Raw genomic sequence first — 10,626 nt, forward strand, 5'->3', positions numbered from 1 at the left:
GAGGAGGGGGGACCAAACTCCTGTGGTCCAAGGCAGTGGGAGCCGCAGCATCACCTAGAGTCTTGTCAAAATGCAGCCAAGGAGAAACGCTGGAGTGAGGCCTAGCATCGGACTTCAGCAACCCTCGGCGTGATTCTGGGGTGCGCCCAAGTCTGAGACCCGCTAGAAGCTGGAGTGGACAGGTTTGGGATTCTGATCAGTCTCGGTTGCTGGCAGACAGTGAAACCTTCACGGGGTAATCTAAACTTCCCTGGCAGCTGCGAGGGAGACTCTCCACCTCTCAGCCCAGGAGCCACAGAGGACAAGCAGTCCTTTCTGGGTGGCTTGCGGCTCAAAGAAACACAACACGTCGGCCCGGCCCGTGGAGGGACAGCGGGGGAAGGAGCCATGCAAATGAACACCCGAAGCGACACTTACCACACCGTTTGCACACTTCCCTGCACGTCTGTCAACGAAAGATCTGTAGCTCTCAGCAGAGGAGGTGAGAAGGCGGCAGGGCGTCTGGGGTTTCTGGACCATCCCAGGCAAGGACTTAAGAAGCCGCTGTCCGTCTTGGTTACCAGCAGGCGAGGCAGGGCATGCGGTCTGCAAAGTTGTGCAGAGGTTACGGCAGCCTTTCCTCCTCTCGGCGGCAGCTCCTGGCCTGGTGGACCCTAGCGGCCCACCCCTTCCCACCACACACCCGCTGCTTTAAATGGGCAGCCAGCGGTAATGTTCTCCGGGTTTCTCCACCGGGACAATCCCATGCTTTGAGATTGCCCAGTTGGAGGCCAGAAACAAAACCCCACACATCTTCGATAGACATTTTTAATCTGATTTTTTTAAGGCATCAAGGAATGGTGTGTCTGTTTGAGCGTTGTGCAGCACACTGGACCTCCGGGCTGCTCCTCCCTCCCCCAGCAAAGGAACACAGTCTATTCAGGCCAGTTGGATCATCCAATGTAACTTTATTTTAAATCGTGATAGACAGATTGCGTGAAAAACAAGGAATTCCAGAGAATTTCCTGCTCTGGGAACAGAAGTTAAGTCTATATTTAACAACATTTGAAGCTGTCAAGAATGCCTTGTGGTTGGATAACAGAGGCAGAAAAATGTTAAAAACGCAGGCTACTGCTATACCCAAATATGGAAATATTGTTACGTCTGGTGTCTGATTCACCATCTGGAAATACTTACAACCATGAAGTCAAATAGAAAAGACGCCACAACAGAAGCCAGGAAGCCTCGTCTCCATTCTTTCTCTCCGTCCCCTCCTCCTACCCTGAACAGAGCCTTCTCCACCTTCAACTCCTCCCAGCCACTTCTCTAAGATGGAAACAATGAACCATTAAGGCAGGAGGAACTGTTCTCTGAGGTCTCGGCTGGCCTAGTGGACAGCTTTGCTTTATTTGCATAACACCTGAGAACCCATTGTCTTTCAAAGTCCCCACACCCAGAAAGCCCGAGATGCTAGGCCCCCAGCAAATACTTTGGAATGAATGAACTTAACTCTTCCCTGTAACGGCTGCCTCCACTGGGGTGTGCGGTCCTCCCAAAGGCTTTCATTGTGCTCCCTGGAGTCAGCCACAGAAAAGTCAGCACCGAACAAAGGCTCCCCTACGCAATACTACTAAGTTCTGAAGGCAAACAGGCCCTAAATATTGAAAATGAAGAGAAGCTATCCCAAAGCATTGTGGGGGAGGGACCCTAGTACCGTTTCATATTAAAATTACATAAGAACACAGATTGTGAAACATTGAAAGTTTATGAATGGCTCTAGGAATCCTGGAGAGGAGGGTCTTGTGAGGTGTCTTCAGGTGTGTCTAGTGAGATCATAAAATCTAACTTCTTTTATTTCAGAATGCTGCCCTCTAAATTTTTCTGAGCCGAGACAGCCCTTGCACTTCGCTTGAAATGGAAGTGATCCAAGCGTAGGACACACACACACACACACACACACACACACACACACACACACGCGCGCGCGCGCAGTCTTTTTCCAGCTATCCAAAGGGCACAACAGTCCCGTTGGAATCTGTTTTGTCCTGGCAGCCTTTTGCACCTGATGATTTCAGGACAAATCACGTCCACGGTCGTCTCCTCCCTCCGCTTCTGGTTTGGCCGCTCAGTTTCCGAGCCGCCAGTCCGGGGAGGGAGGCCAGCAGGGCTTACCCAGCCTCCCGCATCCGTGAGGAAGTGCGACTGGAGCTCCGGGAGGACTCCCTGCACTCGCTTCCTCTTGGATTTCCAACGCAGCCAGTGGGCTGGAACTAAAACTGGGAACCTCCAAAAACAAACAAGTACAACATACCAAAAAAAGAGGGGGAGGGATGAGGGAAGACCTCTGGCTGGAAATCTGCCAGGCCGAGAGGAAAGCTCCCCCCCCACTCATAAATGCCACTCTGAGTATTAATTTGCAATACACTTCTCTTGGCTAATAAACTTCTTGCCACAGCTTTGGGACTTGTTCCGAGCACGCCTCTTTGAAGTCCACAAATAGATGCCTGGCTCAGAGACCAACTCCCCCTCCCCTTTGGACTCTTGGTAGATAACTTTACTCTCACCTTTGTTGTAAACAAGCAAACGGCTCCCTGCGTTCCCGGGTGAGGGTCACTCCGCAGATGCCGGCTCCACTGGGCATCTTCAAACAAAACCACTTTTGTTCCTCTCTCTCAGGTTCTCCCACCCTCCCAAAGATCTGAAGTGCTCCCACCAACACATGCACCACGCCCCCCATACTCTTCATCAAAATCATCACCCTCACGCCCCAAGCATCCCGCCCTCCCCCAATGAAAGTCGTTAAAGTGGAAAAAATGAACTTTTTTTTTCTTTAATAGATCTGAAAAGAGGGGGGAGAAAGGTGCAATGGAGCCAGGGGAGGTGCTTGGCAGCAGCCCGCGCCAACCAACATTCCTGAGATGTTTGAGAATTCTGGAACGCGCAGACAGAGCCGACGTCACTGCAACACGCGGCGCCGGAGCAGGCGTATAAAGGGCGGGCTCCCGGCGCCGGGGCAGACCGTGAGCGAGAGCGCCCCAGAGAAGCGCTTGCAACCTCGGCTCCTCCTCCGCCAGAACCTCGAGAGAAGGACGCCGGCAGCCTCGGTCCTAGCCTCCCCGCTCTCCCGGAGCATCCGATCCCGCTGCTTGTTGGCTTTCGTGTCGCCGCGCTCGCCCCGGTTCTTTCTGCGCGCCACAATGAGCTCCAGCACCGCCAGGGCGCTCGCTGTCGCCGTCACCCTTCTCCACTTGACCAGGCTGGTGAGTTAGACATGTTTAACCACGGCTTCTCGGTTCGCCCTCTCCGATCCTTTTTCCCCGGGCCCTGATCATCCACACAAGGGAAAGTTAGGCTAAGAAGTATGGAGGCAGCTGTTGCTTTAAGCCCCGACGACGTGTCCGGGGGGCCTCTGCCTGGGGCTCAGCCGCCGGGGTGGCCCGGATGGCTGGACGGGATCAAGACACTGTAGGTGGATGGAGCTAGGGCCAGGGACCCACGCCTAGGGCAGTTTAGGCGCCTCCTCGGAGCAATGCAAAAACAGTCTCACGCGTTTCTTCTCCCCCTTCTAGGCACTCTCCACCTGCCCCGCCGCCTGCCACTGCCCTCTGGAGGCGCCCAAGTGCGCCCCGGGAGTCGGGTTGGTCCGGGACGGCTGTGGCTGCTGTAAGGTCTGCGCCAAGCAGCTCAACGAGGACTGCAGCAAAACGCAGCCGTGCGACCACACCAAGGGGCTGGAATGCAATTTCGGCGCCAGTTCCACGGCTCTGAAAGGGATCTGTAGAGGTAAGAGGCTTGTGGTTTGGCCCCTTTAAAAAAAATAATAGTCCCCATAGTCCAGAAGTTTAGTAATTTTGAGACCATGTATGGTGACGCTTTGTTGATGGTAGCTTGGCAGAAAGGCGCATGATTTCAGCCGTCTGGAATGCAATTCAGTGTGTCTGGGCCCAACGAAAAGCGCATACGGAAAAGTGATTCCTGACTAACTTATTGTTCGGCTCTGGAGTCCCGGGGGAATTGTAGGGAACTTTACCATACACTGAATTGAAGAGCGGAAAATATGTATGAGTTTCAGCCTGTGCCGGCCGACCTTAACCTTCTCTCTCTCTCTCTTGGTTGTCCTTACAGCTCAGTCAGAAGGCAGACCCTGTGAATATAACTCCAGAATCTACCAGAACGGGGAAAGCTTCCAGCCCAACTGTAAACATCAGTGCACATGTATCGATGGCGCCGTGGGCTGCATTCCTCTGTGTCCCCAAGAACTGTCTCTCCCCAACCTGGGCTGTCCCAACCCCCGGCTGATGAAAGTCAGTGGGCAATGCTGTGAGGAATGGGTCTGTGATGAAGACAGTACCATCAAGGGCTCCCTGGACGACCCGGATGACCTCGTTGAATTTGATGCCTCAGAGGTGGAGTTGACGAGGAAGAATGAGTTAATTGCAGTTGGGAAAGGCAGCTCGCTGAAGAGGCTTCCTGGTAAGTGGAAACCTAGCCCTTAAGACACTACTGAAATTCATTCTTGGTCTGCAACTTGCTAGAACCAATGTGTGTCAGCATGCCTCTGAGGAGTCTTGGTTTATCTTTCAAGTCTTTGGCACGGAACCGCGAGTCCTTTACAACCCTCTGCATGGCCAGAAATGCATCGTCCAGACAACGTCGTGGTCCCAGTGCTCCAAGAGCTGCGGAACTGGCATCTCCACGCGAGTTACCAATGACAACCCAGAGTGCCGCCTGGTGAAAGAGACCCGGATCTGTGAAGTGCGTCCTTGTGGACAACCGGTGTACAGCAGCCTCAAAGTAAGTTCCTCTGGGACTTGACCATGACCCCGGCACGTGGGTGGGATATGAGCCTCTCTGTTCCAGAAAGAGAAGTCCATGATATATTGGGAAGAAATTGTCTTTATGAAGCCTAAGGCTGTTGGGCTTCATACAGTGGTTTAAATGCACCCCTCCCCAAACAACAACAACAAATCACATTTCTGACTTTCTTTGTTCTTTCTTCCAGAAGGGCAAGAAATGCAGCAAGACCAAGAAATCCCCAGAACCGGTCAGGTTTAATTACGCAGGATGCTCCAGTGTGAAGAAATATCGGCCCAAATACTGCGGCTCCTGCGTAGACGGCCGGTGCTGCACGCCTCTGCAGACCAGGACCGTGAAGATGCGATTCCGCTGCGAAGATGGGGAGATGTTTTCCAAGAATGTCATGATGATTCAGTCCTGCAAATGTAACTACAACTGCCCACACCCCAACGAGGCATCGTTTCGCCTCTACAGTCTGTTCAATGACATCCACAAGTTTAGGGACTAAGTGCCTCCTGGGTTCCTAGCATGGGGCGGAGAGGAAGAGTGTGAGCATCGTGGAGACGTGGGTGGGGCGGTGGGGTGAAGGGGCTCATTGTAAAAGGGATGCCTTGCTCATCACTGAGTAGCATTACGGTATTTCAGAACTGCCAAGGGGGCTGGTGAGGACGGACACTAAAGCAGCGGCAGTGGGGAATACTTTGCTTCATAGTACTGGAGCACCTGTTATGCTTCATTTTGGAGCGTGTCGTGTGGATGGCGTTCTGTTTTCTGTTTGTAAATTATTTGCTAAGTGTATTTTTTTAATCTACATCTCCCCCCCCCTTGGTTCTACAATTGTAATAGAGATAATAAGATTGTTTGTCCTCTGATAGAAGTAAATGAAAGGGCCTCCCATTCCTTCCTGAGGGAGGGGGACACTCTGTGAGTGTCCAGAGGCAGCTAGCTACCTGCACTCTAAACTGCAAACAGAAACCAGGTGTTTTAAGACTGAATGTTTATTATTTATCAAAATGTAGCTTTTGGGGAGGGAGGGGAAATGTAATACTGGAATAATTTGTAAATGATTTTAATTTTATATCAATGAAGAGAATTTATTTATGAAATTAATCATTTAATAAAGAAATATTTACCTAATATTGGAGTGTCTGCTATTTGGCATTTTTAGAAGCCATCCAAGTTATCAGGAGCAATTAGTTGCTCCTGTCAATCATTCCAACAGGATTTTTTGTTGTTGTTTTTTGACGCCCTACTATGTGTTGAGAACTATCCTAGGTGCCCTACTTGGATAACTGATAACTCAGGAGAGAAAATAGGACAGTGGTTGTCTTTGCACATCTTTAAAGGAAAAATGGTGACATACAAGTCATCAGTTTGGAGAGCAAAGTTTTGAACACAGGCATTGTATGAAATAAAAGGCAGCTGAAGTTTAATTTGTTAACCTAAAACAATGATTTATTTTTTTATAAGAATTGAAAGAAGATTAGTCCCCAACTCCAGGAGAACCTTTTAATAACCTTGGGCCTGAACTACTTGAAGCATATTGAAAAGGTCACTTAGTTTGTAACTTTGTGTTTTTTTAATATTGTATCTAAAAGTTAGGCAAGCTGCTTTAACGTTTACCCTTGGTTTGTATGGGGGGCGGGGGAATCAGGATCTATAGGGTTCCTGGTTCGTTAATAATAGATGAGCTTGAATCAAAGACTTGTGTTAATCCGAATAAGCCAGCGATTAGGTAAACACACTACCAAATGCAAAGGAATGTGAGGAATTTCAGTACTTTCCAATCTAAAGGACCAGGGCTACCCACCCCCTTCCTTACATTACATTGGTGGCAGAGGGAGCATTTAGATAGAGTGGGCTATCCAGAGGTCAAAGGCTAGTCACTGAGCATTCCTAAAAGAAACGTCCTGACTGCGGGACTAGGAGAGGTAGAGACAGCTGCAATAATGTTTGTGGGGAAAAAAGCCAGCCGCCTGCGTTAGAAAAATCTACATCTTTAGAAAGCGCTGACAATAAACCTTTTATAGAGAAATTTTTCTTTCACTGTCACTTCTGGCTCCCATCCAATCCATCGTGAGATATTTCAGACTACACTTGAAGAGAGAGCACTTGAATTTTTAGACGTGAGAGAAAGTGCTTTGAGAAGGGGGGGCAGCTCTTTGGATTCTACAAGGGAGTTTTCTAAATCGACGAATTAACATTGATTGAATAATGACCTGAAAGGCCACTTCCCCAGCATCTGTTTTAGACCTTACTGGATGGATGCTAGGAAAACCTACGGTCACAAGTCTTCCCTCCGATTTTAACAGTATCTTGCCTAAAATACCTTCTGAACTGTCAGCTTTTCCTGCCCTAGGCATTGGAGTTTTAAAGTATTTGGCCTGGTAGTGTTTGCAGTTAAGCTTGTCAGTGTTCGATAATAATATGTGAGAGACGATAAAGGCATTAGGATTTTGTTGGGCGACATTGGAGTCCATAAGCAAGATTTACTGGTTCCCCAGCATGAGTCCTGAGACGCAGAGAACCCACTAATGTCTTTGTTGTACAGAGACTGTAGAGTGCTATTGTTTGGGTTCTTCAAACGTGCAGGAAGGCAATATTTGTGCAAAATAACTCAAATGAGAAACTGTAACTGAGAAAAGGAGATGGCCTTTGAAAAGTCATTGGTGTGGTCCAAGAGCTTACAGTGATGATGACAAGAACAAGGACCATGAGAGGGCTCAGTTAGTACAATGATGAAGAAAAGCATTGGAAAATAAAAAGTACTATAGAAATATAAATGCAGTGAATACAGGAAGTATTGAAGAACCTGTGAATAGTTGAGACCAGACAAAATCAGCTCTGCCTAGAGTGGATGCCATTCAGTTCAATTGTTGTGAAAACAGAAGTCCTTGTCTTTACTTATAAGGCATGGAAGCTGCAGAAATGTTGACATACATGCATTGCGATGTATGTGACAGTGTGTTGACATGCGTTGCGATGTATGTGAGTGTGCCGCCAACCACACTGAAGACCTCTCATGGTTCTCTTTCCATGATTCCGGGATGCTTACCGTAGACTTAAGACCAGAGTGTTATAGAATGACCTCAGAAGCTCAGGCATTCTATGAATTTAAGAACTACACTATGAGATACACACCAGCCCAGTCGGTGCTCTCCCTGGGATGCTGTTTCAAATGAATGCTATGTACCAGCCATTCCACAAAGAGATGCAACTGAGTCAAAATTAGAAAAGCGTCTTTTAGGGTTATTTTTCCGGTAGTGGGAACATATTTGATGTGTCCACAATGTCTTTTCCTAGGCTTCTGGCACTATTGGTATATCTGTTGAGTAATAACGAGCATGGGTCCAACGCAAGCACAGGGTAGTGCAGAACTGTGTTCTGGGCAGAGTGAAGGTGACTGGGCAGAAAGAATCCCACAGAAGTCGTGCATGGCAGCACCTCTGTCAGCAACTCACTAGCAATGCCGGGGAAGTTTCTAGATCACTCTCTCATCTGTGAAAGTGAGAAAAATGGCTTTCAGAATTTTTCAAAATGATTAATTGTATGTGTGTGTGTGTGTGTGTGTGAGCATTCTGCATACATGTACATGTGTGCACCAGCTGTAAGCAGTGCCTGTGTGCAGGTCAAAGAAAGTGTTGGATCCTCTGGAACTGGAGTTATAGACACTCATGAGCCACTCCATGGGTACTAAGGACAAAACCCTGGTCCTCTGCAACAGCAGTAATTGCTTTTAAACCCTGAGACATCTCTCCAGTCCCAAACTTCAAGCATTTTTGTTGGGGAAAATGCCCTAGACATCGTCATGTCTCTCTTTGGAGCATTCCTCTTCCACCTCCTAAACTGTTGACTTGCAGCACATGGGTATCCTTCGAAATCAAGACTGTCCAGATCTTTCTATGATTAAACACACTCACTTCCATAAAGTCTTTTAAAATATGTTTCCAGAACCTTCTTTACCATCCCACAACCTTTAGCTCAGGATGGCTGTGGTGGTCCCTGGACCTCAGAGTACAGGTTCATACTTTCAACTCACAGAGCGCCTCTGAAATCTGCACCTCACAAGCTATAGTGTCCTGAAAGTGGATGCTTTAAGTCAAGACATGTTTTAAAGCATGATGATGTATGCATGCGTCCTTCAAATAAGATCACACATTTGTAACAGTTTCACTGGTGATAAAAATTAACATTCATCTGTGGAATCTTACAAAATACAATACCATTCAGAAATCCACAAGCACGTTTGTTTTGGAATGTTATAATCCCCGCATGTTCTACTCATATACTCTTCTAAATCAACCCCTTTCTCTTCTGTGCAAACACACAACCTCAGCCACCAAGGTCTCTTATCTGAATTACTGAATGGCCTCTTCACTTGTGACAGTTTTCCAAAGGTGGCTATACCAACATCTCCTATCTTCCCTGTACTGCTGTCCCGTCCAAGTAAGTGCAGTATGTCTCTCTGTTCTCATGAATCTGTTTGAGTTTTCAGTGCCAGCTTAGAGTGGAGTTCTGGGGTGCTCCCCTCCTCTCTTTTACAGATGACCTTCCATGAAAAGGGGGTGCCTTTCCTGTGAGCTCAGCGGACGATGAGTCCGGTGGTCCATGAACTATTCCCGGAGGATGAGCTGGGACGAGGAGGAGCAAGATTAGGGAGCATGTGGGTGTCATGTCTGTGTGTGAACACTTTCTGGAAAGTGAACCCTCCTCCTCAGCAATGTCAGCTGATGGCTTGCGGATCAGACATGAGCTGCTTGAGTCCCCCCACTATCCCTGACCCACAGGTAGTGAGCAGACTAGTCTGGCCATTTTAAGGCAGGGAATTTGGGGTGTGGTTGTGCAACAATAGACAAACAAAACATCGATTCTTGTCCTCCAATGGTCAGTTCTCTGCAAAAGCTCCTGAGTGGCTCTAAAACATCAGTCAGAGGATGTTGCCTTTGGCTTAAAGGATCCATGGTGTCCCATTGGTCTTGGATAAGGCTCAGCTTCTCGCTTGGCACACGAGTCTAGATGTGCCTATTTGTCACCAGCCAACCTTGCTACTGACCTTTGTAGTCTCTGAAAAAAGCTTTGCCAGTGGCTAGAAAGACAGCCCGGTAGCTGAAAGTGTGCACTCATCTTGCCGAAGACTGGAGCCCAGGTCCCAGCACCCACAATGGACAGCTCAGAACTATCTGTGACTCTAGAGCCAGGAGAGCCAAAGGCAGGGAGAGCTAATTAGAAACCCAGGTTCATTCTTAGCAAAGCCCAATCTAGATCACCCATTTCACAAAGCAAATGCTTTGGAAAACAATTTTCACTGTGATAACACTTTTAAACCCGAGAAAGAACAGAGATGGCATCATTGTGTCCCCTCATGCCCTAGTCCCCTGCTTCCTCCTGCAGCCCTAGGCCTTGTATTTTTACAGAGAAGTGCACACCTACTCCATTTATAAAACCATGTCACATTTTCCAACTGACACTGGATAAGTTAATCAAAGATATACAGCACATTGTGAACACAAGTTGAATTTAACCACCTATTTTTATAGCAACCAAAGAGACTGTTGGGTATGAAGTAGAGTTGCTCAGATGACCTAAGGGGCCCGCTTTAGGATTTTAAAAGGAGCAGCTCTAGGTCCTAAATCCACAGAAATACGTATCTTTCAGATGTGTTTAAGAAAGTCCTGAGTGATGGATGGAGGACTGGCCTGTGTTGTTACTTTAGTTACTGGCTAGTCAGGCAGAAGTAGAGGAGACCGTGGGTCCCAGAGGATTTATCATCTGAGCTTCCCCCAGACAGAGGCAACTGGGGCCTAGGAAGGCACTTGAGTTACACAGAGGTCTGGCCATAATACAGGTCCC

At 48.1% G+C, this 10,626-nt stretch overlaps 1 protein-coding gene and 1 long non-coding RNA gene across 3 annotated transcripts in view; one reads left to right on the forward strand and one right to left on the reverse strand.

Moving 5' to 3' along the window:
* Positions 1–903, reverse strand: part of LOC121142301 — a 51,811-nt gene extending 50,908 nt beyond the window's left edge. For both annotated transcript variants that reach the window (XR_005879282.1, XR_005879281.1), the window contains exon 1: positions 418–903. This is a non-coding gene — a long non-coding RNA (uncharacterized LOC121142301). The remainder of the gene's footprint in view (positions 1–417) is intronic.
* A 2,079-nt stretch (positions 904–2,982) lies between these two features.
* On the forward strand, positions 2,983–6,807 carry Ccn1 (cellular communication network factor 1). Its single transcript, XM_005081909.4, has 5 exons — positions 2,983–3,239; positions 3,549–3,762; positions 4,105–4,452; positions 4,565–4,773; positions 4,982–6,807. Exons 1-5 carry the CDS (start codon positions 3,177–3,179, stop codon positions 5,282–5,284), a joined length of 1,137 nt encoding a protein of 378 aa, XP_005081966.1. The 5' UTR covers positions 2,983–3,176; the 3' UTR covers positions 5,285–6,807.
* The last annotated feature ends 3,819 nt before the right edge of the window (positions 6,808–10,626 follow it).

This window comes from Mesocricetus auratus, unplaced genomic scaffold (genome assembly GCF_017639785.1).
Source record: "Mesocricetus auratus isolate SY011 unplaced genomic scaffold, BCM_Maur_2.0 Super-Scaffold_100009, whole genome shotgun sequence".
NCBI lineage: Eukaryota > Metazoa > Chordata > Mammalia > Rodentia > Cricetidae > Mesocricetus > Mesocricetus auratus.